The sequence below is a fragment of the Poecilia formosa genome, unplaced genomic scaffold, assembly GCF_000485575.1.
Source record: "Poecilia formosa unplaced genomic scaffold, Poecilia_formosa-5.1.2 Scaffold39, whole genome shotgun sequence".
NCBI lineage: Eukaryota > Metazoa > Chordata > Actinopteri > Cyprinodontiformes > Poeciliidae > Poecilia > Poecilia formosa.
In genome coordinates, this window is record NW_006799978.1 from 2,378,444 (window position 1) to 2,405,738 (window position 27,295).

The 27,295-nt window shown below is 38.9% G+C and overlaps 1 protein-coding gene across 7 annotated transcripts in view; it reads left to right on the forward strand.

The window, feature by feature from the left end:
• si:dkey-237h12.3 (teneurin-3) overlaps positions 1-27,295 on the forward strand; it is a 199,105-nt gene that overhangs the window by 169,041 nt on the left and 2,769 nt on the right. For all 7 annotated transcript variants that reach the window (XM_016670914.1, XM_016670908.1, XM_016670909.1 and 4 more), the window contains 7 exons: positions 5,520-5,752; positions 8,509-8,663; positions 16,228-17,111; positions 19,071-19,246; positions 19,546-19,781; positions 22,812-23,108; positions 24,809-26,420. In XM_016670914.1, coding sequence (XP_016526400.1) covers positions 5,520-5,752; positions 8,509-8,663; positions 16,228-17,111; positions 19,071-19,246; positions 19,546-19,781; positions 22,812-23,108; positions 24,809-26,420 — 3,593 coding nt within the window. The remainder of the gene's footprint in view (positions 1-5,519; positions 5,753-8,508; positions 8,664-16,227; positions 17,112-19,070; positions 19,247-19,545; positions 19,782-22,811; positions 23,109-24,808; positions 26,421-27,295) is intronic.

Below are 27,295 nucleotides of genomic sequence, written 5' to 3' on the forward strand. Positions count from 1 at the left end.
TAGATTTTATTTTATACACTGATACTTTGTGACATTTTCCAGTTATGAATCTGAGCAACAATGATTACATGTGGGGTTCCTCAAGGCTCCATTCTTTTTTGGGCTCTAAAATGCAATGCTGGAGATTAGCGATCAAATAGAGTCAGTTAGACAAAATGCCACGGAAAATGCAGAGCAACAGGCTCTGTGGTAGACTGAGACGACATGAAAACGCTGGAATAAAACTTTTCCTGTCTAAATAGGATGCAGAGAAAGTTCTTCATACTTTTATTTTCAGTTTGAATCATTGCAAATTTAGATTATTTCTCAGGCTACTTATTTGTAAAGAATGCATTTAAATATAAAATTGATCTAGTAAGGCACTTAATAATATTGGGCTCTATACTGTGAATTAATTAGCAGTAACAGACTCTAAAAATCTTAGACCATCATCTCCTTTGAATCAGGACTGAAAACATTACTGTCTTCTGCAGTTTCCATATAAAAGTCAACAATTATCTCATCAGTTCATTTTCAAAATGTTTTAGTCCAACTATTTATTTTTTAAAATGTACATTGTAACACTTTTGAATAGATGATTTCTGTTTTTAAATGCAATTTCCTTTACATTTTTGTCCTTTTCTTTAATTGCAAAGCCTTTTAGATAGCTTTGTCTACGAATGGTGGCACACAAATAAATTTTACTTGCCTTTTACACTCATTTAAGCACCGGCAATTGACTTTTGTAATTATAGCAAATCAGTGATGGTTTGATTACATCTAAACACGAGGGAAAGCACACAGATTTTCAGAATTAGTACATCTGCTTTATGTAAAAGAGGGAAACATGCATAAGGAGCCTTAACCGATTTGAAAAATTATGCAGAAATGCAAAGAGACGCCTACATGTCCAACATCAGAGCTCTGAAATAAAGTTCAGTATCATTGCAAAGCTTGTAATTACATTTCTAGTGATGGTGTTTGGCAGATGTTCTCATCCGGAGGGCCTTGCACCACTGCTCTGTATTCATGAACATGGCAACATCACTGCATCAAGTAAAGATGCTTCTTGGTAGCAATTAGCTTCTCCCAGTGATTAACATGACAAGAGCAAGAGGTGCTCCAGACAGTAAAACTGCCGTAACTTTATTAAGCTGGCTGTCACGGCAACACCTCTGGTGAGATGACCAGATTATGGGAAATGGATGAGGGACCTTTGTGTGAATTTCAAATCTAATTTGCCTGATTCATGCAGTGAACTCAGATTTCCTGATCATTTCAAACACTCAGCTGAATGAAAAGGCTGTCGGGCCTAATGAATTCAACACTGCCATGTGTTAATTAGACACTGAGATAGGTTTAAAAAGGTGTAAAACCCAACACTGGATGAAAGGAATACTGAAATGTGCTGCCTAAAGGCTCTTAAACTGGCCCTAATTTCTTTATTCTTTGCTTTTTTCGTGGCAAATCTAAAAGTCTGCCAAGGCGTCCTGGAGCCTAGTCTGAAATTCTAATAGGTGGAAACTGAAGATTAAAGATAATTTGAAGCACAAGATCATTTTAAAATATTAGAAGAAAGTTTTTCTCTTTGGAAAGAAAATCTAAAGAAATACTGAGAGTTCTGTTCAGTGCTGTTTTTGTGCAGCACAAATAAAGCAGCAGTGTGTGGAGCTTGGAGACAGAGTGACATGCAGCAGCTTGATGCTTTGAGAGCTGCTGAATTCCAGATCAGTCAGAGGTTTCTGAATCCCTGCAGGCCAATGCCAGCTTCCAGGACTCTGTGATTGCCTGACCAGGAGGTGACTGACACCTGTGTTAGCACCTGTGACAGGTTTGGTCACACTGTTGAGATGTGCTGAAAAAAATGCAGGAAACTTCAGGAAGAAAAAACTGATTTTCAAAACGAACAAAAAAGCCTGTTAGTAATTTCAAGATGTTGTAAATTTTCTCTTTAAACTTCACGTGTTTTACCATCAGAAAAGTGCACAAAGGTAATATTTGTTGCATAAATGTTTCATTGAACCGTAAAACACAGGAGCTAGGTGTCTCATTTATTATGTCCAACCCCCTGCAGGTTGACTGTAAAATAAGGGGTTACTAATGTTTGACTTACTGAATTTTTTATAAGATCTCAAATAGTGCCCACCTATTTTGAACATTTACTTGGACTTATGATGGCCGTCAAGTTTTATGACCATATCTTTATCATTTTATAAAGATGTTTCATTGCCACATTTATTTCGCCGCCACATTATCCAGATCCAGGGCCGAACCGGTATCGACTGAAGTGCCATTAGGCTTCAGTGCAACCGGAAAAGCAACATTTACAACTGCACAGTGAAGCAAGCTGATTTCATTTTTATAGCCTCTGCTTTGAGCTCTTTAATTTTCCTTGAGTACCTGCTAGTTTAGCCTGAGGTCAGTTGTTTTTGAATACATCTCGTTAAAATCCAATGTCGTACACACAATTAGTTTGCATGCTTGATTATTATGCAGATAAAAAAATATCAGTCATGTGCTCCACCGTGTGTCTATATTTACACTGCAGAAGGTTATTTAACTGTAAATATGGCAAATTAAGCAGAAAGAGATGCCATTAATCGTTGCGCTTTGTCAACATAAGCCAGTCATTTCTGTAATTTCCAGAGGCTTCTCCCCACAGGAGTCTCATAACAGATGAAATGATCTGGCACATACGTTGTCATTTCTGCTTTGCAAACTGGAACCCCATGGTGGTGGTATCCGGTTAAATTTAGTCCCACTTCCATGTTGCATCCTTCTGTTTTCCAGTTTTTCTTTTCATCCTCAAAGGTTCAGCCGCTTTTTTTTTTTTTCCCCGGCTGTTGGAATTTATAGAGCTTCATCGCAGCATTAAAAATTCACAAATTAAGTTCATTATTGGTTCACATGACAATGTTGCTTCTAATTTAAAGTTGATCTGGATTTTAAGCAGCATCTGTGTAACTACAAAGAAGTTGCTGTTAATTAGTGATTTAGAGCGCAGGATTCACAAAGTAACATGCTTAATGACAACTACCCAGAATGACTGGCTGTAGTCATTTTCTGTAGGTTAGTTTTAACATACAGTGATTTATTCCATCATGCTTGTGTTTGCTTTATTTATCTTCTTTTATATTTGCTGTTATGTAGAACATCAGTTATTTTTATTGTTGCAGATTTTTTATAGTCGTTGTCTGCAGCCAAGGAGAAAACCTCAGAGCCAAGGCTTTGTGGTAAATGAAGTGGCCTTTTTATATTATCAGCTGTAATAGAATTATAGGTGGCTTATGTATTTCAGCTTAAAATAGGAGGTCACAGAGTCACAAAGCTGCATTTTTCTTAGCTACAGGTCCTTTGGCTTCACTGGACTGCAGATATATTTCCTGTTCAGACTGGATTTGCTCACCTAGCTCACATAAACACCTGCCAGAAGGAGCAGATCTATAATTTTGCCTTCAGATGGCTTGTGATTAAAGGTGACGTTACTGCTGAGATTGACACAGAGTGTAATATTTAACAGAGTTGGTTATTTTATTGCTATAGATATTCCCCGTGTCAACTCTTAACAGTGAAAGTTATTTTGTGCTCAAATTGTTTAATAAACTGAGGAGTGGAATTGTGAATTTTATAAAGAACTTTCACCTGCTTGAACATGTTAGTTTCTTTGTCTGCAGGATGTTTTAGTTCAGGCGATTAATCCACTGCTCAAAGTGCCATTCAGGCCTTTTTCAGGCTTTATCTGCCTGTAAGATTTAGGAATCTCTGTGGATTGTGATGAAGTAGAGCTTACAAATAAGATGTGTAAACATGAGCAGCAGTAAATTCAAATTCATCTCTTTTTGCAGGAGCATCATTGCAAACCAAAAAAAATAAATAAATAAATAAAACATATTGTATACATTTACTGTTATTTTTCCAACCAACTGGAAAACATTCCATCTTCTCTTATGACATTTAAAAGTTGGAGCGCAGAGTTAGGGTGCTTTAATCAATCCTCTTTGCACAATCGCTCGAGATGGTTTAGAGTCCTGGATTTTCTCTTATCCTCCAACTCTGAGCTCACCCTCAGGTTTTTCTAATGGATTTAGGTCTGGGGTGTGTGATGGCCAGTTAAGAAGCTTGATTTTGTGTCTGTATATCCATCTGGCCTCATGTTTGTGATCATTATTCTGCTAAACAACCAATCAACGACTCATTTTCAAACATATGACTATTTATTTCTTCTGTCCTGGTGTATCATGGTCAATGATGCCATGAACTACAACAGGCTCAGTTCAGTTTATTTCATCAAAGGCAGCACAGTAAACCACGTTACATGATAAAAACAAAGTCATTGCTGTTTTTCATGTGGCTTTGCTAGCCACAGGTTAATTTGCAAACCCAGTCTGTTGCCCACAGCATAACAGAACCTCCAACATACCTAAATGTTTCCAGGTTGTAGACATGCTTTGTTTTGTGTGGAGCCCATCTGGGGGATTTATGGCCAAAAAACTAAACCTTTAAGTCCTCTGATCAGAGAACATAGCAGCAGTTAGCAAACTCTTGATTTTGGCTAAAATAAATGTGGATCCTCTTTCAGTTTAGCGACTGGTGCTAACAGAAATGAGCCTCTGTGTCACATTATGACATTATGAGTCTGTGCTGACAGACTGCTCTTTGGTCCTTCCTGCCATCTGTTTTAAACTCCTCTTGGATTTGGGGTCGTAGTTCAGGTTTCTATTTGAGCTTTTGAGATGTTAATCAAATGTAGTCAAAAGAATAGCATGTTGCCACGGTTACACATCATAGCAACTGTCTGAAGGTAAAAAAGCAAGAGCAGAAATCCTTCCAGCTGCACAGCATCCAAAACCACAGGAAATAATTGTCCAAACATGCAAGGAATCAACCCAAGAAAGAACAAATCAGCAGCAACGTAGCAGAGATTCTCCAGCTATCTGACCTGCTCTGTACATGTACGTGTTTATGTGTTTATGCTGCTTCATTTTTGTGTGTTTATCTCCAGAATGAATAGTACATTTGTAGAACCCCTATGTTTTTGTTTTTTTTAAGTATTTACTGAGGGCAGTTTTCTAACAAGAGAATCCTGAGAGTGAGTCCCAGATGGTACAGGCTTAATTTTATCAGTGCTCACTTTGTGTATGAATAGAATTTAATTAAAACAGAACCAAGTTGAAAACTACTTTAATAAACGCTAAAGGAAAATCATGTTGTGGTACACTATTAATGAAAATATAAGGAAGACATAGAAATGCATAAAGGCATGCATGTATTATATTTAATCCCCAGGAGAGCTCTGTCATGGTTCAGAGCGTCAGAGTGAAAGGCTGCTGTAAGAGGAATAACCTGCTGGTCAGCTTCTACTAAAGAAGTCTGGTTGAATGTAGTTTCTAATCTATTATAGCTATTATAGAGATTAATGAATGGGTTCTTCCAGATGGATTTGAAGCATTAGGTTTCCATCTCTAGTGTAAAGAAGGAGCTTTTAAAGATAAATGCTGTCTGCAGCTTTAATTCACCCTGAGTTATCTCCTTGAACGCAGCAACAACCCGGCCCACCGGTATTACCTGGCAACTGACCCGGTAAGCGGCCAGCTGTACGTGTCGGACACAAACTCCCGGCGCATCTACCGACCCAGGATCCTGGGCGGAACCAAGGAGCTGCAGTCCAACGCCGAGGTGGTGGCAGGAACCGGAGAGCACTGCCTGCCCTTCGATGAGAACCACTGCGGCGACGGCGGGAAAGCTCCGGAGGCCTCCCTCACCGGACCCAAAGGTATCATTTAAAATTGATGAAGATGTTCTGCTCAATGGAGGGGTGGATCGCGGTGATGGATTTCTCATTCTGAAGTGGCACCTGCTAGATGTGAATTTATGCGTGCTTTGGGCGCCGTGCCAAATGACGGCTTACTTGTTTGTAATTAATTAATTTTGGTTGTGGTTCTCATGTAAAATTCAAAGCAAACAGGCAAGGCTCCTAAGAAAACATTGATACTTCAGCAATTAAAGCAATTTTCTGTTCCCTGTTTAAAAGCTGTTACCTCCAGAAATGCAAATTATACTTCAGTTTACATGTGAGGATATTCCTGTGGATTATTATTCTGTTATTAATTTAAAATCTTTCTCTTGCTCTTTTACATGTCCATGAAAAAGTATTCTCACAACCTGAACCTTTTCTCATTTTGTCTCATTACATCCAAACAAAGTGGAGTTTAATCATGGAGCAAAAGGAAGCTGATGCACAGTTTCCAATATTTTTTCAAATACATTTTTTCCATGATATCACTAATATAATTTGCCAGTTGAACTAGAACTTTTTCATTAATATTAAGGAGGTACGAACTTAAAACAAGCTGCTATATTTTGTTGAAAAGGTACTTGTAAGTTATTTTGTCTTATTTCAAGTGTACTAAGATATTTGATTAGAAATATTTAGTAAGATTTTATATTTTTGCAATGTAGGATCTGATATCAGCCCACCAGTTCATGAGGGGGAAATTATTTACAAATCAACAATCAGTTTCCTAATTGGAAATGATAATTTTTTTTTTTTAGAAAAAAGCCATAAGAAGTCTTGTTCCCAGTTTGCCCCAAGGGGCAGTAGGTGGTGTGGCAAATATGTGGAAGAAGGTTCTCTGGTCTACATTTAGACCACAATGAATGACAGAACATTGAAACTGTAGATCACAGTGAACACAAGTCCATATTTGGTGGCAGCATCATGCAGTGGGCCCAGAGTCGAGGTGAAGATGGATGGAGCTAAATCCAGGATGGTCTCTGAAGAAAAGACCAGGCTGCAGAAAACCTGAGACTGGGTTGGACAGCCATAGAGTCTAGTCAAAGTCCAGACACAAATACAATTAGATATATGTGGTAAGACTTGAAAGTTGATGCCACACTTTTCTGATATTTATTTGAAAAATACAAAAAGTTTGAAAACTGCAGCATTTTTCTTCCACTTCACAATTCTGCACTACTTTTTGTTGGTGTATCACATCCTAATAACAGACATTGAAGTTTGTGTTTGTAACGGGATAAAACAGAAAAACATCTTTGAAAGGGCTCTGGATGCTTCTGCAAAGCTCTGTAAAAGTCAAGTTTCCTGGCTTTTAATGCTCCTTGTGAAATGACTGCAGCCCACAAACCGATAAGTGCTTTGCACAACCTGTTGTCCACATTCAGATAGCAGAGGGTCATTTGTGGCAAAATCGCCGCCTTTTCCATAAATTCTTTTGGAATAAAAGGCGAGGATGAATTGTTTTGCGCTCGTTGCTGTCTTCTTTGAGTGCCAACTGCAATAGCTAAGCTTCGGCTAGGTGATAAAGGCTTGAGTGAAGGCAATCTGAGGGAACGACTCTAATGATGGAGTGGGTGGAAGCCGAGACAAGAGAAGAAACAGCAGATGGCTCCATTTTTTCTTCCTTTTTCTCTCCTCAGACATTTGCTGAACTCTGCTCAAATGTGACACATTTCATCTGTCTGAGAATCTCAGGCTGTCAGATAGCCAGTTCCCAAGGATTCACCGCCAGCTCCCACAGCTCGTCAATGTTTTAGCAGAAAGCAATCTTGTGCAGCCCTAGCCCACAGGTCAAACCAAACCACTAACCTTCCATAGAAGCTTTTAAAGACTTCATTGAAGAAAAAATTCTCTGGAGGTAAGAGTAAAGTTATAGCACATTCAGAACTGTTAAAATCTTTGGAAAACTACAGCGCAGTCGTCCACTGTACTTCCTGGGATCAGCGGCTATTTGAAATGAAATCCCGAACCGCAGCCAGTTAAACCCGGTACGGATAGAAAACAGCCGCCCTGGTTATGAAGTATGGCTGAATTCCCAAAGGCAGTGATCTCTATTAAGCAGCACAGTGACACGGAGAGTGATGCAGAAGCCACTACACCCCGCTAATGTATTTTCCCAGTTTGGGACATCTGGTTATTGCAAACCCACACTGGCTCGGCTTTGCTTTGGCGTAGAGATTTGAGCTAACAGTCAATCACTGAGACAATTTAGCCCTCACTTGTCACCAAGGCAACTGTGCGTCTTTAACCCCTTTCAAGAAAAATTGTCAGCAGCTGTCGGTTGTATTCCCCTCGCTTATTTGTTTGTCAAATGATGAGCGGATCGTGATGATTGCGGAAGTCAAAGAATCTCCACAAAGCAGCAGCCGTTGGCACCCCCCGCCTTCTGAGGTCGTCTTTAGACAGAGGGGGTGACGAGGCGAGGCAAGTGCATATATATATACCGTATGAATACAGCCTTTCCCACTTCTGCCTGAGAAATTATTTAATAGCAGAAAAGCAGCCTGTGAATTATTGATGGCTGTGCTTTTTGCAGTGACCTGAATAATGGGAAGGCGAGCTTGACACATGTATCCATCGTGTTCTGTCCACTGAGTCATGCAAGCAGAGATGTGGCATCTCTACCATGTTTGCCTGTTATCACAAGCTCTTTTCCCCCCTGTTTTCTCTCCTTTTCTCTCATGCCCCCCTCCCCACCGCCTCCGCCGCTGCCACCTCCCACCTGCTTTCAACAGGCATCGCCGTGAACAAGAACGGGCTGATTTATTTCGTCGACGGCACCACGATCAGAAAGGTGGACCAGAACGGCATCATCTCCACTTTCCTCGGCTCCAACGACCTGACATCGGCTCGTCCCCTGACCTGTGACAGCAGCATGGACATCAATCAGGTGACTTAAACAAAGAAGTGCCAGAAAGCTGTTAACACTTCTGCAGAGTGTGTCACAGTGCCACCTTGTGCTCCGAGCTCTGTAACCCCATTTCAAGCCATCCCTCCACAGCGAGATGTGGTTACTGACACACACACACAGACACACACACACACAAAGACACACACACACACACACAGCATGCAGTTGGTTTATAAGGGAAAGCAACACTCGCAGGATGCTTTTTTCCACGCTTCACTGGCTTTAGTATTACTAGGAGTTTCCAAATTATTTGGTAATTTTGATTTTTTGGATGCTGCCCGAATAGGAAAACAGCTCTCTCTCTGAAAATTTTAACTTTTGCCTCAGAAAGTGTGATTGCTTTCTGCCAGAAGATATTTGTTAGCATATTGAAATCTGGATAGTTAAATTAAATACACTTAATATTCAGTTATTTCAAAATCAGTCTTACTTATTTATGCTAATAGTTTTAATTGCCCTAAAAGACGGTTTGAATTTTTGAAAACCCTGGATACTTTTTTGGTATTTCCCTCATGATGCGAAAAATGTTTGGCGCAACAAAGAGACTCTTGAAGGCAGAGTTAATCTGAGCTAATTATCGTCACCGTGTGGTTCCTGTCTGCAGAAGTCTGGATTAGAGGCGGGTACACCCTGCACTCTTTACCAGTCCATTTAATAAATTATTTAAAAACTCTTATTTGCCTTCAGATGGCATTTGTTGTGATTTTTTTAAAAGATGCAATTATTGCAGAAGATTCCATGCTGCTTTTGAATTACATTCATGTATTTTATAATTATTCTTAATCATTCTCATAATCTACTAGAAATCCATTCTGTAGGAATAATTGGTTCCTCCCCATTGAGCAATCGCTTGTACAGATTTAAATAAGCGAGGAGGTTCTGGTTATTTCCAAATTAGGATGTTTTTCATCAGTTAAATTGGATAGAAGGATTAATTATACTATTAATCACAATAATGTGTACTCCCTTGTGATTTACAAAATTTTAAAAAATGTCCAAGCAAGACAACTGAAAGACTTATAGTCCTATAAGTAATTATTTTTAAGAGGGGAAGGTTTATGCATTTGAAATGAACATTAAAAATATTAACTGATTTTATGTGGTCACCCTCAAGAGGGTAAAGGAATATGCTTGTGGTTTAATTCTGATTTATAATATTTAATCTGTAATAGTAAATGAGAGAAACAATCTGGGAAAAGTAAAAAAATATAGATCTTCCACAGAACTTGCAGAATTGTCCATCCAATGACAAAATTGGAAAATATTTTCCTTCAGCAAAGTTTAAACTAAAGAAATAAAAGAGCATATAAACAGTGAACTTGTAGATTAAATACTTCAGTATGGAGCTGCAATCCTATTCCAGATTCATTACATCAGGGTTCTTCCACAGCCTTGGAAAGGTTTTAAAAGTACAGAAATTAACTTTTATATTTTTTTCAAGTGGAAAAAGGATGAAAAAAGGTTTATTTTTCTAGCTTTTTATTCTTTTATATTTTGAAGGACAAGAATATAATGACTTGCAAACACGGCAGTATCCACGCTGGTTTATACTAGACAGGCTGCATCTTTAACTTGGCTCCTTAGACCTTGACTTTAACATTTCATCCATCAGGTCACTGATTCACCAGAAAAATCTAAACTGGGCATTTTACCACGTTTGGTCACTAGACAACTATATAGTCTGAACTGGATTTCTGGTCTTAAACTGGGTCTAAAACCCCAAACAATATAATTTTTATCTTTTTACAAACAAAATGAAGGTGCCAATGTACACAAACTGATTTAAAGGATTTATATTCAGCCCAGGATTCTCCATTCCTTCCCTGTCAAGTCATAATTATACATTTTGATTTGGAGTTTGCCAAAGTTAGTCCAAATACAAAATAAATCTGTGCATGGACCTTTAACATCAATGTTCATTATTTGTCCTCAAATGTCCAGAATGCTCTGCAGAAAAGAAATTGAGAAATTTCTGTGCAAATATCAGGATTTTAGAGGGAAAACAGTGAACAGACTGGCTTTTTTTTTTTTTTTTCAAAATTGTAACTGATTGATCGCCATTTTCCTGAATTTCCAAATGAATAAAATAAATTCATTCATATTAGATATTTTGACACATTGACTGCCATTCAAAGAAACTTTAGATCATATTTCAGGGTCAAAATAACTTTCATTTAAGATACTATTTGGCTAATAGGCTAAAAGATCCATCAAGGTTATATTTCATAATCAAGATGAATTTTGTGTGAAAGGTCAGATTTTACGTATTTATGGTCACTACATTAGCAAATGTAGTGTAATAAAGGTGATATGTAAACATTAGTGGGAGGTTTTTACACCACTAAGTGACTTCAGGTTCAAAAAGAGATGAGTTTTCATCTCAGAGCCAATTATAAGGAGGAAAGAATAATTACTGAGTTTGGGAGGGCGTGTTCGCTTGCAGCCGGAGCTGAATTAGTGTTTAGTGTTCCACAAGTAATTGTGGCACCGCACATGATAATAAGGGAGCGCTCAGTAGTTGTAGCTTGTTGAGCACATAAAACCTTTTTTACTTGGCGGAGCACGACTGCTGGCAGCTTTGTCCAAGAAAGCTTCAGTCTTCTACCTCAGACTAAGGTAACATGAAAGCTCATCTTCTCCTAATGGAGGACAAGAAACGATTCTGAAACCGGGACGCTTAACAGAGACTTCAACGTCCAGATCTCTCTCTGCTGCACACCTTGAGAGTTTCGTGAGCTGATTTCAGATGAATAACGCAGAAAAAATGGCAAGAAAACAGACTTTTATCACACTAAAGTGAAAACTTTCACACTGTGATTCGTTTTACTGCTTCTGCTGTTGGAAATAAAGTTGTTTCCATTCTTCCCACTTTGTGCTCAAGACAAAGCATTACTGTTTGAAACTAACACCAAACGGATGAATTATCATCCTGGAAAAACAGAGACTGCTGCTGACTTACAAATATAGAAATAACGCAACTCAGACGCATTCACCCTTACAAATTAACTCTGAGATATATAAATATCTGTATATAAATATAGGGGCTGTATAGCACAGACTGAATGAAATGCATATGTCACATTTTATTAAAAAAATAAATAGTTTCTTCACAGAATATCAGGGTTATTTAAGGCATGTTTAACACATTTATTAAGCATCTGAACAAAAACAAGTATGACAAATTACTTGGTAATATTTTTCTATACACTAACTCTGTTATTTGGAAATGAAATATCTTTGTATTTATGACAAAATATATACTGGATAAATGAAAAACAAAATACTTCACACCTTCTGGTAAGGTAAGGAGAAAAAACTCAAAGACTTGATGATGATAATAAAATCTCTAAAATACTGAGTTAAACATTTGATGCAAAATGGCTGAATTTGAACATTTTGTCTGCATGAAGCAAACTGGGACTTTAGCTACAGGAAAAACATCTATTGCAATAAGTACACGTTTCCCTCAGTGTTTGATTTTTTTCTGCCATCGTCTCTGTGTGAGTTTTCACGTCATGGCTGCCGTCACTGAACTCAGGGAGAGAGAGTCAACCTGCGGCTCCGGAGTCACAGGTGGCTCTTTGAACCTTCAACAGTGGTTCTTAATAACTTTGGCTAAAATGATATGAAACCAGCTGCTTTTCATGTTTTTCATAAAATATATAAATATATTTTTTATAACAGAATGGCACTAAATACACCATATGTATTTCTAAATATATCTCTATCCTGTTCTTGCAAACATTTTATTTTAAAACCTAGAAACAAAAAATAAATAAATAGTGGTTCTTTAAAAAAATCTAACAAATTTTCTTGGTAGATAACATTAGCAAATTGAAACTAATTTAATTTAGCTTAAATAAGTGGAAAAATAACTCTTTGTATCTTAAAAGTTGCAGACTTTATACATCTGTCAATATCACTGTTATCTCCAGTGAGGACCTCTAAATGTAACACTGTTTAGTTTTTTTATTTAAACTCCAAAGATCAAAAAAGACATTAAAATTGAGTGGATGCATGATCATAAAATCTGGTTTTGTGTACAAAGAATCAAATCTGTCTTTTGAATCAGTAATTTGACATAATTATTTAATTTAAGTCTAATTAGATTAGTGTGATTTCTTTTCAATGTTCAAATCTGCAATCATCTCACAAACCATGAAAATTAATAACTCAAACTAAGAAATATTTTAAATTAAACAGCAGCTTTCTGTTATTCTTATTGTGAGAAATACAGTGTGTCAAATGGGATTCCTCTTCATTGTTTTACATGGATACAATTTTTTCAATAATAATTAGTCCATAAAATGTGTTCTAAATAGATAAAGTAATCCAGGACAAGTTAATAAAATGCTGAAAATGCTAAATTAGAGAAATCGTGTCTTCAGAGACCAAGAAAAGCTTTTAAGAATAAGCTGTTACTCCTGCTGAGGAAGCCTGACTTCACAAACTCACACAATGCACGAGGTCTAGACACACGTTATATAATTTTATGTGACAAAAGCAGGTATTACAAATGATTTCTTTCTGTTGCATAAGTGCAATGAATGTATAATAAACTTTCATTTCAGTTGCTGTTTGGGAGTATTTTCCTTGTGAACAGAACAGAAAGCAATCAGTATTTGTGTTTGTGAGTGGGTGGTGTGCTGAAAGAGGGAGAACATGAGAGAACATGAACAGAAAGCATTAAGCTTGTTACTTTTTCCTTATTAACCAACTCATTTGGCGCAAAGCAACCAAGACAAGGCACTGGCACAACTGTGTGATCCTCCGGCAGCCGGGCTGAAGAGCTGGCTCACTGCAATTTAACTAGTGGAAGCCTTACAGGCATTGTTCTTTATTGTTAATCACCAAGTGGAAAAACACAAATTAGGGATGTTTGGACCGTTTTAATGACATGGTGGTGTTTGTCAAGGCCAGATTAGTCATTTTTCTGCTGTTAGAAAAAGAAGCTTTTTATCCACTGAATGAAAGTCTGTTAGAAACTCCGGCTGTAATGGATACCGAAGGATTTTGGCTTTGGCTCTCTTAATGTTCTACAAGATGTGATTAATTATCTCGTCACTTTAAATGCAGGAGACTTTTCTTTCATGTCATTTTGATTTATTCTGATATATGTCATTGGTCACCATGTGAAGCTTTTCTTTCAGGTTACACCACCAAACTGCACAGCCTTAATGGAGCAGGAAGGCGTTAATTGCATGCTTAATGTTCTTGTATAAGACACGCTCATTTACTTAGGTTGAAATCCACTAAAAAATGTAACACTATCAAGATTAAAATCATTAAAATGAACAGATTAGTTATTCCAGACATGTTAAAATAGTCAAAGAGCTTAGACTTTTTGGAAGAGATCAACATTCAGCTACTGGATGGGACCACTGAGTAAAACTAGAAGCTGTTGTTTAATAAAGTAAACCCACTTTTAGTAGCAAATATTACAAAGTGTAATAACATCACATTTTGTAACATTTTAAACCAGACACTTTGGATTTTATTGAGATTTGTCTGTAATCATGAAATAAAAGGGAAATAATTCACGATTTTCTAATTATTTAAAAATAATAAATTAAAAAAAACAGACATTTACTACAAAACCCTAAAAAATCCAGTTCAGACAACTGGGTTTATAAGTCATCTAAATCAGCCACAAAACAATGGTGACTGAGACATGATCACCTGTTTATTGGTCAGAAAGAAGTGGATTTACCAACTATCTGCTTCTGTTTCTTCCCTAAGGGAGCCACCTACTGCAGGTCATCAGAAATATGGTTTGGGATCCTGGTTTCACTGTTGAGAGGGGAGTCCATCTGTTTTATATGCCATCCACACAACAAAACAACCCAGTTATGAGCTTGTAGGTTAAAAATTTACAGAGTTCCTCCTGGCTCTTTAAAATCTTTTATTCCAGCTTTGGTAAACAAAAGACAATCCTGCAGGTGAAAGATTTAAATTCTGTATTGGACTTAATCTCCTCCAGGTAGATCTGCTTGTATTAAAATATGCAACAATAGCCCAGAAACTGGATTAAAGCTGTTTGTTGAGATGCAACATCTGCATTTTTGAGAAAAGTTTTTAAGATGCAGGTATTTGTCTAGACAATAAATTTCTGACTTTCTTAACTCCATGCATTTTTTCCTCTAATTGGTTGGCTCGTCTTCTCTTGTAAATTAGATATTGAAACTCAATGAGCCAATTGGTATAAATAAAGGCCAAATAAATAAAAAATGTTCATTTGCAGTTCCTATCAGATATATTTGGATTTCAAAATGTTACAACCAGAAACCTCAGTGTTTTTTATTGGATTTTATGTTTTAGACCAATTAACACAAGTAACTGTTTGATTGTTCAATGTTGAAGACGGAAAATGATGCATGTTTTTATTTTCTTTTTTTTTTTGTAATGATAAAAATCAAAAATTTGAGGCCCTCAACCCCTCTTATTCCAATACCCCTAAATAAAGTGAAGTGCAGCCATCTGCTCTCTGAGCAACATGGACACATTCCTCCCAGCACCATCCTCCTGATTTCTTACTTGGAGAGGCGCAGTGAGCTCCACGTTGCACACAGACTGGAAAGATGATTGCTCGGAGTCTTTTCTTTCTGTGTGTCAAGTCCAACCATTTACAGCCTGTTACACTAACTCATGCAGCTGCGTGTGCTTTGTAACAGTATTTCTCATTTTTAATTGTACGTCTTTGATGGTTTAGTTATGACTGCAGAACAGAAGTTTGGCATTTTGTGAAAAGCTGTTTGTCAATAACCATTTAACCCAACTCATGATTCTGTGGCAATACTTGAAAAGTTGAATCTTGATCTGAACTTATTTTGTCAAAAAAATAAATAAAATGGTGAAAAATTCTGTCTCTAAATGGAAGAGACTCCTGCAGCTGTAACTGCAGTGAAAATTGTGGATGTGCAAACAAAAATGTACACCACACTTTACAGATTTTTAGTGGTAAAAAAACTGAAAACCATTTATAATTTTCTTCCCACGTTACTAAATGTATTTCTTTGTGTTGCTCTATCATATAGAACCCCATAAAAATAGATTACAGTTTTTGGTTGTAATACCACAAAATTTAAATGTTCAGCGGCTGTGAAGACTTTTGTGAGGCACAGTGTGTTAGGATGTTAGTGTTGTGCTTCTGAAAATGCTCCTTCTTGATATATTCCATACAAAAGATTTCCAGATTTGAGTGTGAAGCCTCTTCTATCACACTCTGACTCTGACAATCTGCCATTCACAGCGAGCTTTGTGGAGGTTAGAAGGAGGCCGGGGTTTGTAATTCTTTCTGGCTCTTATTTTTCTTGACACAATAACATCTGTCACTTTTCTGATTCAGTCTGCGCAGATTCATCTGCCTTTTGGCTATGTTTACTGACACATTGTGAGTGTGTGTGAGTGTGTGTGTGATAAAAGTTTATAAAAATAACTTCTTGGAGCACTTTTGCTGAAAGATGATATCACTGAATAAAATACTTGGCTTTTTTCTCAATTAAATTAGAGTTGGAATTATATGTAATCATTTTCTGTATTGCAGGTGATTTTAGAGTGGCCCACAGATCTAGCAGTCAGCCCGATGGACAACTCTCTGTATGTTCTGGACAACAACATCGTGCTGCGCATCACTGAGAACGGTCAAGTCAGCATTGCAGCGGGCCGACCCGTCCACTGCCCGCTGGCTGGACTGGAGAGAGGCGTAGCTGGTGGACAAAGAGCTCATCTAACCCCTCTAGAGTCGGCCGTTTCCATCGCCATATCCTACCACGGTGCCATCTACGTGGCAGAGACAGATGAGAGGAAGATGAGCAGGATCCGGAAGGTTTCCGTGGATGGGGAGATAACACATTTGGCCGGAGCTCCCTCCGACTGCGACTGCAAGAACGATGCCAACTGTGACTGCTATCAGACAGGAGACGGCTATGCCAAAGATGCGAGGCTGAATGGTCCTTCTTCATTAGTGGCGGCTCCAGATGGAACGCTATATGTGGCAGACCTGGGGAACATCCGCATCCGCGCTATCTCTCGAAACGGGCCAACTTTGACTTCCAATGGCGGTGCCTATGAGGTGGCTTCCCCCGACGCTCAGGAGGTCTACATGTTCGACAGCAACGGCACCCACCAACACACCGCCAGCCTGCTCACCGGAGACCTGAAGTACACGTTCAGCTACAGCACAGAGAACGACATCACAGCTGCTACTGACAGCAGTGGGAACACGCTGAGGATCCGGAGGGATGCCAACCGCATGCCGGTGCGGATCGTCGCCCCTGACAACCAGGTGATTTGGCTGACGATGGGCACCAACGGTGGCCTGAAAACATTGACCGCGCAGGGTCAGGAGCTGGTGCTGCTCACGTACCACGGCAACAACGGCCTGCTGGCCACAAAGACTTCAGAGATCGGCTGGACAACTTTCTATGAGTGAGTAGAAATACTGGGAATGATTTGGCTCGGTCTGATTGATTTAGCTTTCAAATTAAGGAAACAGCTCACAGTGCAAATTAGAAAACACCTTCCACTTTGTGCATGCTAATAAACACGGTGTAAATGGATGAGATTTGCTCTTTGGCAGGTAGAGTTGTGTTTGGGAATGAACACCCTGCGTCTCTGGGATAAGAAGGAACTATTAACAGTCATGTAATTGAAAAGTTTATTTATTTATTTGTGATGTTACCTTCTGTCATTATTAATAAACTGCAACTCTACTAAAGTTTTAATTAAAAATCAAAGCCATCTGCACATAAACATTTTTAATGGTGTGTTTTTATGTGTAGGCTGTGCAGTAGATTAAAGTGAATATTTGTCCGTAAAACCACTTAAGTTTATTTAGATCCACCTCCTTCCTTTTCTTTCATCTTGCAAGACGATGCCTAAACAGAGGCTCTTACTGTCCTGTGTTGTTCCTTTGCCCTGAGCTGTGGTCTGACTGAACAGGTTTTTAAAGTCTGTTATAATTACACAACAGACTTTGTGAGAATATTTTTAACCTTAATAGTGATTCAGATCTCTAATATAACATTCTGACCTGATGATGATGATGCTCAGCCGGTCCAGAGTGCTGCAGCCAGCCTTGAGATAAGTTCTGGTCCAGTCTGTCACATAATTCTTGCCGTCCAGCCGGTTTTCGGGTCCAGTGTGAAGTTCTCTCTGTTACATATGGAGCCCTGCATGGTCTGGGACCTTTAAGGGTCTGACTTGCCTCAGCTGCTTGCTGAGGTCAGCTGATCCGGGTTTGTATGAGCTTAAACTGAAACCGATATTTTTCACAGTCATTTCTATACGAACGTTCTTTGAATTAATGTATTTCTTTGCAGTGTTTTTTTGTTCATATTGTAAATGTACATGTACTTTAACTTGTAAGGAACTCTGAGTCTTCTGAGAAGCGCTATATAAATTAATTTTATTTATTTACAAAAAAGCAAAATAAAATGGACAAAGGGGTCAAATACATTTTTCACCACCGTATATATTTACACAATAAAACAATATAGGAAACATATGGAAACATAAGGCAGATTTAATGTTTTCCAGGAATTTGGCTGTTTAAAATTGCTGCTTTTATACCCTTGATCCGTATTAAAATATTTTTAAAATATGATCATGTTGTAGATATTTTTGTTGCTTTGAAGATTAGATTCAAAGTGTCAAAAATAAGAATTTTTGTGATGTATGTTTCATGACTGTCACACATTTATTCTATAAATGGTGACTCATTTCTACCTGCAAATTGCCAAGCGTGCAGAATTAATTGAAATCTAATTATAAAATGTTCCTCAGATGTGTAAAATGGCTCAGTTAGACCTCAATAACCCCATAAAGTCAGTTAAATTAGTCTTTTCTTGTTTTTATTTTTTATTAACCAGTGCTATTAGAGCAGTCACAAGTGTAGAAAAGAGCTTAAATAAAATAAATGATTGTATTTAATTAAAATAAGCCACTTAGATTTTTTATCATAATCCAATTTGTTTTGGAAGCAAAGCCTCTCAGTGTCATTTCTTTGTCCATGACATTAAGCTGCACATGATACCCTCACTACAACAAAAACAGCCAATCATGATTATGACACATCAATCACTCTAAAAAATAAAATAAAACTCATTATAAGTGTGTGTAGTTTTATTTAATCGTCCTGATAGCTGTGAGATGCGTCACTCACCCTTATTCTGTGCGGATCGCGCCTGAGCCACTTTTACAGACATCCGTCCTCATCTGCGCCAGAAGTGGGAGATATCCGGGAATGAAAATGTGACATTTTAATTACAAGAAAGTCGGCCGTCTCACCCAAGTATGAAGCAGCTGATAATTGAAATGCATTGTAGCCTGGGAGCCCTCATACATATAAATGCTTTGTCATTTTTGATGTTTCCTTTTGTCAAACAGCTATGACAGTGAAGGCCGCCTAATGAACGTGACGTTCCCCACGGGAATGGTGAATAACTTGTACACAGACATATACAGCGCTCTGATGGTGGACATCGAAAGCTCCCTGACAGAGGAGGAAATCAGCATCACCACCAACGCCTCGACCATCCGAGCCTTCTACACTCTGGCTCAGGGTAAGGCTTCGTCGCCGGGCTCCAGAGCACAGCAGCTGTTATTTATCATTGTTTCAAGGGTCTGCAGGGCAATGTTGAGTAAGCCTGAGTCGTGTATCATTATGACTCAGAGGGTCCGGCAGTGTAAATGATTGCTCTCTGGGAGTGTGGGCTGGGATGTCAGGGAGACACACCAACCTTGTTACTAAGTGCTTTCTCCTCTCTTCCACAACCAGATGGACCCGTTATTTCCTCACATCACTCTTCTTTTAGACTTCAAATAAAATCTGAGATGCTAAACAACTGTTCTCCACCAACAGACCAGTGTAGAAGCAGCTACCAAGTGGGCTACGACAACTCGCTGAGGATTACCTACGCCAACGGGATGGACACCCACTACCAAACAGAGCCCCACATCCTGACTGGAGCTGCCAATCCGACTGTCGCCAGGCGCAACATGAGCCTGCCAGGAGAGGTTGGGCAAAACTTGGTGGAGTGGCGCTTTCGCAAAGAACAAGCCAGAGGGAAAGTTATCGTGTTTGGGCGAAAGCTGAGGGTAAGTCTGGATGTGGTTTAAATCCCCGTCTTTTCCCCTCGGTGGCACACGCGGCACTAATGATGTAGGACGCATAAAAAACAAAAGAGAGGTTGTAAAACTGTGTGAACTGGTTCTGTAAACAGAAGGTTATTCTGGGCAGATTGTTTAGAAACTAGTGTTTCTCCTTAAATAAAGACAACACATTCACTGTTGCTGCCAGTAACACTTCCTATTAAACAAAGAGGACAGCAGATGATACCCAAGCCAATATGCAAGCGATGAACATTTCACAATAATCTGGAGACAAAAAGCCTCCTAAGAAATGAAACAATGTGAAATATGAGTAAAAGAAATGATTGCTAATAATTTTGGTTATTTTATCATCCCACTCCATAGTGGAGTAAATACATTATGAACAAATAATTCTGATGTAAAACTCTCACCATCCACAACTTCTATGCAAAAGCAAGATTCTGGTGTCACATCTGAAATTATTTACAAACATTGAATAATAGCTTATAATATCCAGATGTGTTGTCCTGTGTCACTAAAAATATAATAATTACATAAACGCATAATAAAAATAACTGTGAACATTAAATACAAATAAAAAGTCAAATCCAGATCAGCATGTGGCACAAATGGAAAAAAAAGAGGCTGAAAAAAAAGCCTCTTTTCAAATTACTGGTCACAGTTGTGCTAACAACAACACTCTTTGGTATGAACGCCGTTACTGAGTGAAGATGACTCAGTTGTCATTGATTTCATCACGTGATGGTTAAAGCGAAGTCAGAGAAGTGCAGAAGCCAGTTAAAGAAAAACTTTATTTTCAATAATATGTCTGCAGTCGGGCTGCTCAGTGGTGTTAATGGTAGCAAGAAGGTCCTTGGTTTGCTTTAACATTTACCTTTCAATGCTGAACCTGAAAATGAGTCAAATGTTTCGGCAATCTGAGTTAAGAGCAGGATCTCCATTTTGTAGCTGCTGTTTTTGTAATGCTACCTGTGCTAATATGCTAAAAACAGATTACAAACAGTGTTCATGCCAGGCTCCAAAAAATATTTGGATTGCTGTTCTTATACGTTTCTAAATTATAGTTATTAAAATAATAATCAGTATTTATACTGCTGGATCAAATCCAGAAATCAGAAATCGGCCACAAAAATCTAATCGATTTGTCTGTAATCGCAGCTCTAAATGCTAGAATAACTAGATAACCGTACATGATGTCCTTCAGGCCAGATAGTGAAACTAAACCTCTGAAAAGGCTGATGAGCAGCAGCTGTGTCGCTCGTGGCTTGGCACCTGTTGCGCGTTTCTGGCATCGCCGTCTGTGCTGTTGCAGTTTGACTCCAGGCTAATCAGGAAACTGATTGTGCTGCTTTTTGTAAGAAGCTAATTATACCGAAAGCAAGATAAACAGGAGGGAGCTTCATTACTGAATGTTCTCAACCTTTTTATTATTTTCAGCATTATTAAAATACACCAAGACTTCATGTTTTTAATGGATCATACATTTTCTGAATAAAAAAACAACTCTTTTAAGAGTTAAAAATATTTCAATGTGTTTATGTGAAAGAAATACTTAAATGACAACAAAGGACTTGAGGAGCAGCTTTGCAATATTTAACAGTTAGTTGGTTGAGGGATCAGTGGAAAAAACACAATAAAATAAAGATGTGGGATTTGCTGTTTGAAAACGAGATGAAAAGGTTCTGATGTCTAATAGTTGAAATAAACTGCAACAAATAACTTTCCAGGTCATTTTTCATGTGTTTGCTCAGTTAACATTTATTCCCAAACAAATTTCCAGTGATCACAATCCAACGTAAGCCTCACTCCTCTCTCTAATGCATTAACATTTGGTTTTTAAAAGTTGTTGATATTAAACTGCAACATGCACACACACTAAAATATATATATCGATATATAAATATGCTATTTTAAATGAAACTGCTTTAACACATTCATTTGATTAATTAATAGCGCAGCTTTTTAAGCATTCAAATTTTTAACTCGATTAATTAATTTATGTTTTTACATGCAAAGTTTCTGTCCAGAATCTTTGTATCCGCATGTTTCTGGTACATCCATAAATCTGACACACAAACAACATTCGCTAACAACAGTGATGGACGACGAAGGCTCTTCTCTCAGCCCACTGAGGTTCATTTCTGCTTCTAACATGATCTGATGGGACTCTGGAAAAGTCTGTTGTTGTGTTCAAGTTATGTTAAAAGGAGTTAGCCTATCAGCGAAGCTTTTCAAGCCTAAAATAGCATCTCAGTGCTAACCCTGCTGCAGCAGCACTGGCATTTCCTGCTCTGATCTCAGAGCCCACAGTTCCACGTTTCTGAAGAAGAGATTCCTGAAACTCTGGGAAGCTGGATTTTCTCCAACCTGATGGTCGAATAACAGATTAAAAACAATAATTATCTTCCTTGAGTTTATGCATATTCAATAATTTAGCAGCAAAAAAAGTTTTTGAATTGAATATTATTTTGTCCATTTAAATAGTTTTTGACTTATTGTGATTAATTAATAACAGACCCAGCAATTAACTCTATTAAAGTTTTTAATGGAGTCCCACCTCTGGTTTTGGGACACATCACCGTGTCTGTGACTATAAGTCTAACCTTCGTTCCCGTTCGTTTCCCTGCCTTAGGAGATCATTAATATTCCAGAGCTTTACATAAGTCCAGTCCTTCTCTTCCTGCTCCCTCTTCCCCAACTCTGATGCAGATTTATGACTTACACTCCTTCATGAACTTCTCTTGGATAGCATCGTGAATTCACTGTGATTTTTGTCACCACCAGATTTAAGACCTTTAATTTAAGACCGCCTGAACAGTTTACAGTGTCTTTCTGTTTAAAGGGCTCCTCTTTGTGACATGTTCTCTTTTACAGAAAAGCAGTAATATTTGAATTATATACAGATTTTATTTTCTGTTTAACTGTACATTTTAAAGAGCTCTCAGTTAAAACAGGATCCCGGCTGCGACTCAGAGTGCAGTTTTTATCTAACCAACTGTTAAATTTTACCCACAGGTGAATGGACGGAACATTCTCTCTGTTGATTACGATCGCACCCTGAGGACTGAGAAGATTTACGACGACCACAGGAAGTTCCTGTTAAAGATTATATATGACACTGCGGGCCACCCGGTCCTGTGGGTGCCCAGCAGTAAGCTACTGCCAGTTAATGTGAGCCGCACAAGCACCGGGCAAATCAGTGCCCTACAGAGAGGCCCCACCACCGAGAGGCTGGAGTACGATAGCCAAGGCCGCCTGATTTCCAAGGTGTTTGCAGATGGGAAGATATGGAGCTACACCTACCTTGAGCAGGTGAGAAAATCGCATCACCAGCAGAAATAATAAGAAAGATATATTGTGCAGCAGAATAGTTTTACCCCAGAAGATAAATGTGGACCTTAAGTTTCCCTGCTGTTTCTCTGATATATGTCAGGGTTAATTAAGTTCAGGAGGCCTCAACATGATTTAAACAGTAAGGCTAATTACCACTGCTACAATTACATTTGTTCTCAACATTTGTGTGAGGCGGTGAGCGGGAGCAGCGCAGCAGGATGTCCTACCTCACAACGCATTGCTCATCGTGGAAAATGGACTAAATGTGCTACACAGTCATAAACACTTTAAAACACAGCATCTCCACCCGAAACACTGCAGACTCATGCAGCTGAAACCAGAAGTTTACATACACCAAAAAGAAAGTCACAAAACCATTTGAAGTTAAATCAGATCAAACTTTTCTTGCTTACGGTGAGCTCTACGTTCAGAATAATTTGGGAAGAACTAATGCTCCCAAAATATCGTCTTTGGCTTAACAAGCCAAATTCTTAAGATGAGACATAAGGAGGATGTTAGGTCTGTCCAGATGCAGACGGTGCAATCCAGGGCGTCGCCTCCAAACAAACAGCAGCATTAAATATGCATGAGATGTTTGTTTATATAACTATGAAATTTAATGTGTTTTTTATTTAATTGAATACTTTAGTTTTGACTAAAACTATTCAAAACATGGATTTCATGTCACAAATAAGACGTGTAATAAAAGGTCATGCTGTTTAAATTCAAGGAGAATTTTTGATGATATTAAAACCTATAAAATGCTGTTTGTGATTAGTTTTAATGACAGTAACAGAAAATGTTGTTTAGGTCAAAATTTGTAACAAATATTTTCAATGTATTGATTTTTATTACTAGGTGCATCATGTTAATATTATAACTCAGGATGGTTTTGTTTGCTCCATGTTCAGCTCTTTTCCAGTTTTTGCTACTTATTTCACCTGCAAATATGGACTATGTTAATATTTCAACCTCATTTAAGATGCATATAAATAAATAAAAGCTAACTACGTTGGTGATCTGTGCATTTTGCTGTTCCATGTCAAACAGCAGCTCTTGGATGTACTCTTCCCCTCATTTCTTGTAGACTGTGTTTAAAATTGTGCAGGGATGATCAGCAACAAAAACATGCAAATATTTCTTTCCCCAGTCACTTCTGGCTCCATCCTGTCATTGCATGACCTAGAAAGGCCATGTCAACACTGACACTGGCAGCACAAGGGGCTCAGGAAACCTCAGTGTAGCGACGGATGACTGGGCATGACATTTTAACAGAGAGACTTTGGGAGACAGAGCACACTCTAAAAAAATGCATATTCTTTGAATTGATTAAGTGGGCTGTCTGGATACCAGGAGTTAATAAACTGCTGATAGATATGTATATGTATGTAAGAATTATATTCAAATCAGACTGTATCTCATTTAAATGTTTCTAGCTAAGTTCTAACCTAGCACATTCGATATCCCTTTTTCTTTGTAATTTTGCATTGATTTGTTAATGTGCAACTCAAGTAGCTCAGGTCTCACAAGCGTCACAGTTCTACCTTCTACATTTTTTATGCACAAGGTTTCACCTTTCCTCAAACCAGAACATTTCTACTTTCCGCCTTGCTTTGAAAATATATTCTGCAGGCAAGCGACTAAAAAAAGAACACTGTGTTTTGCTCTCTTCCCCTCAGTCTATGGTTCTCCTGCTTCACAGTCAACGGCAGTACATATTTGAGTTCGACTCTCTCGAGCGACTTTCTGCTGTCACCATGCCAAGCGTGGCCCGCTACACCATGCAGACCATCCGTTCAGTGGGCTACTACAGGAACTTATATCACCCACCTGAGAGCAACGCCTCGGCGGCTGTGGATTACAGCGAAGACGGCCTCCTGCTGAGAGTAGCTCACCTCGGGACCGGCCGTAGAGTTCTGTACAGATACCGCCGGCAGAACAAGATCTCCGAGATCTTGTACGACAGCACGAGAGTCAGCTTCACCTACGACGAGACGGCAGGTGTGCTGAAGACCGTCAACCTGCAGAACGAGGGCTTCATCTGCTCCATCCGTTATCGCCAAGTTGGTCCCCTGGTGGACCGGCAGATTTTTCGCTTCAGCGAAGATGGCATGGTGAACGCACGCTTCGATTACACGTATGACAGCAGCCTGCGTGTCACCAGCGTCCAAGGCGTCATCAACGAAACGCCGCTACCCATCGACCTGTACCAGTTTGACGACATCTCAGGAAAGATCGAGCAGTTTGGGAAGTTTGGTGTCATCTACTATGACATAAATCAGATCATTTCCACGGCTGTCATGACGTACACAAAGCACTTTGATGCACACGGACGCATCAAGGAGATCCAGTATGAGATATTTCGTTCACTGATGTACTGGATCACTTTCCAGTACGACGATGTAGGTAGAGTCACTAAGAGAGAACTCAAAATCGGTCCCTTTGCCAACACCACCAAATACAGCTATGAGTACGACGTGGACGGCCAGCTGCAGACCGTGTTTCTAAACGACAAAGTAGTGTGGCGCTACACGTACGACCTGAATGGAAATCTGCACCTGCTGAATGCTGGAAACAGCGGCCGGCTCCTGCCGCTGCGCTACGACCTGCGAGACCGCATCACCCGCCTCGGAGACATCCAGTACAGGATGGACGAAGACGGCTTCCTCCGTCAGAGAGGAGCAGAAATCTTTGAGTACAACTCCAAAGGACTCCTGGTGCGGGTCTACAGCAAAAGCAGCGGCTGGACAATCCAGTATCGCTACGACGGCCTCGGACGCAGAGTCTCAACCAAGACCAGTCTGGGCCAGCACCTGCAGTACTTCTACGCAGATTTGAGCTACCCAGAGAGGATAACCCATGTATACAACCACTCCAGCTCAGAGATCACCTCCTTCTACTACGACCTCCAAGGTCATCTCTTTGCTATGGAGATCAGCAGTGGAGAAGAGTTCTACATTGCTTGTGATAACACCGGCACACCTCTGGCCGTCTTCACCAGCAACGGCCTTCTGGTCAAACAGCTTCAGTACACCGCGTACGGTGAGATCTACTTCGACTCTAACCCTGACTTTCAGCTGGTGCTGGGCTTTCATGGTGGACTGTATGATCCTCTGACGAAACTGCTGCACTTTGGAGAGCAGGATTATGATATCATGTCTGGCAGGTGGACGATTCCAGATATCTCTGCTTGGAAAAAGGTTGCCAAAGAGCCGGCTCCTTTTAACTTGTACATGTTCAGAAATAATAATCCTATCAGCAAAGTCCATGAACTGAAAGAGTATGTTGCAGGTAAGATATCTTCTTCTTAAAGAGGAGAATTTTGATAACTGTAATTTTTTGAGAACATATTTTTGTTCTCCAGTGAACAAAAACAATGGGTAGTTTGCTCAGATTAGCTGTTAATTAATTGATTTGTCAACTGGATGATGATGATGATGATGATGATGATGATGATAAGGATGATTTGTGTATTTTTCAGATACACAGTGCTGAATTTAAGTTTTCACGCGTCTATACTTGTCTTCTGTTTGACCTTTTTGTCACATTTAAATATTTCAGATCATCAGAGACATCTTGAGAAAACTGAATTTAAAGAAAAAGGCTAGCCATAAACGTTTGGCCTTTTAGGGAAAAATAACTACCCCCTAAAACCAAATTATTTGGCAATAAATATCGTTAAATATAACGGTATTTACTTATTATAAATATATAGTTATCTGATAAGTAGCAATGGGTGATTTATATCACTTTGAAGTAATTTTGACTCTTTGCAGAATAAATGTTGTTCTAGTAGATACCAGCACAAACGGCATGTTCCAGGTCATTCCTCTGCATTTCTGTTAGATTTAAGTTTGAACATCGACTAAGTTACTTAGAAATCTCATGAACTCTTTTTAGTCTCGCTGGAGACCGTGAGGTTTGCAGAGCTTTAGCTTTGGTCTCGGTTCACATGTGATCTCCTGGTGAGTCATTCATGTGCTTTGGAGTAATTTGACAAGGCCAACCACACCTGGACAGGTTCTGCACTGCTCCATATGTTTTTCATTTGTGGATAATTGTTTCTTTTTTTGTGGTTCTCTAGAACAAATATTCAGTAAACTTTCCAGACAGAGAGCTGTCAGTAACTTATGCCTCTTTTCCACTGAGTGGTAGGTAGAGCACGG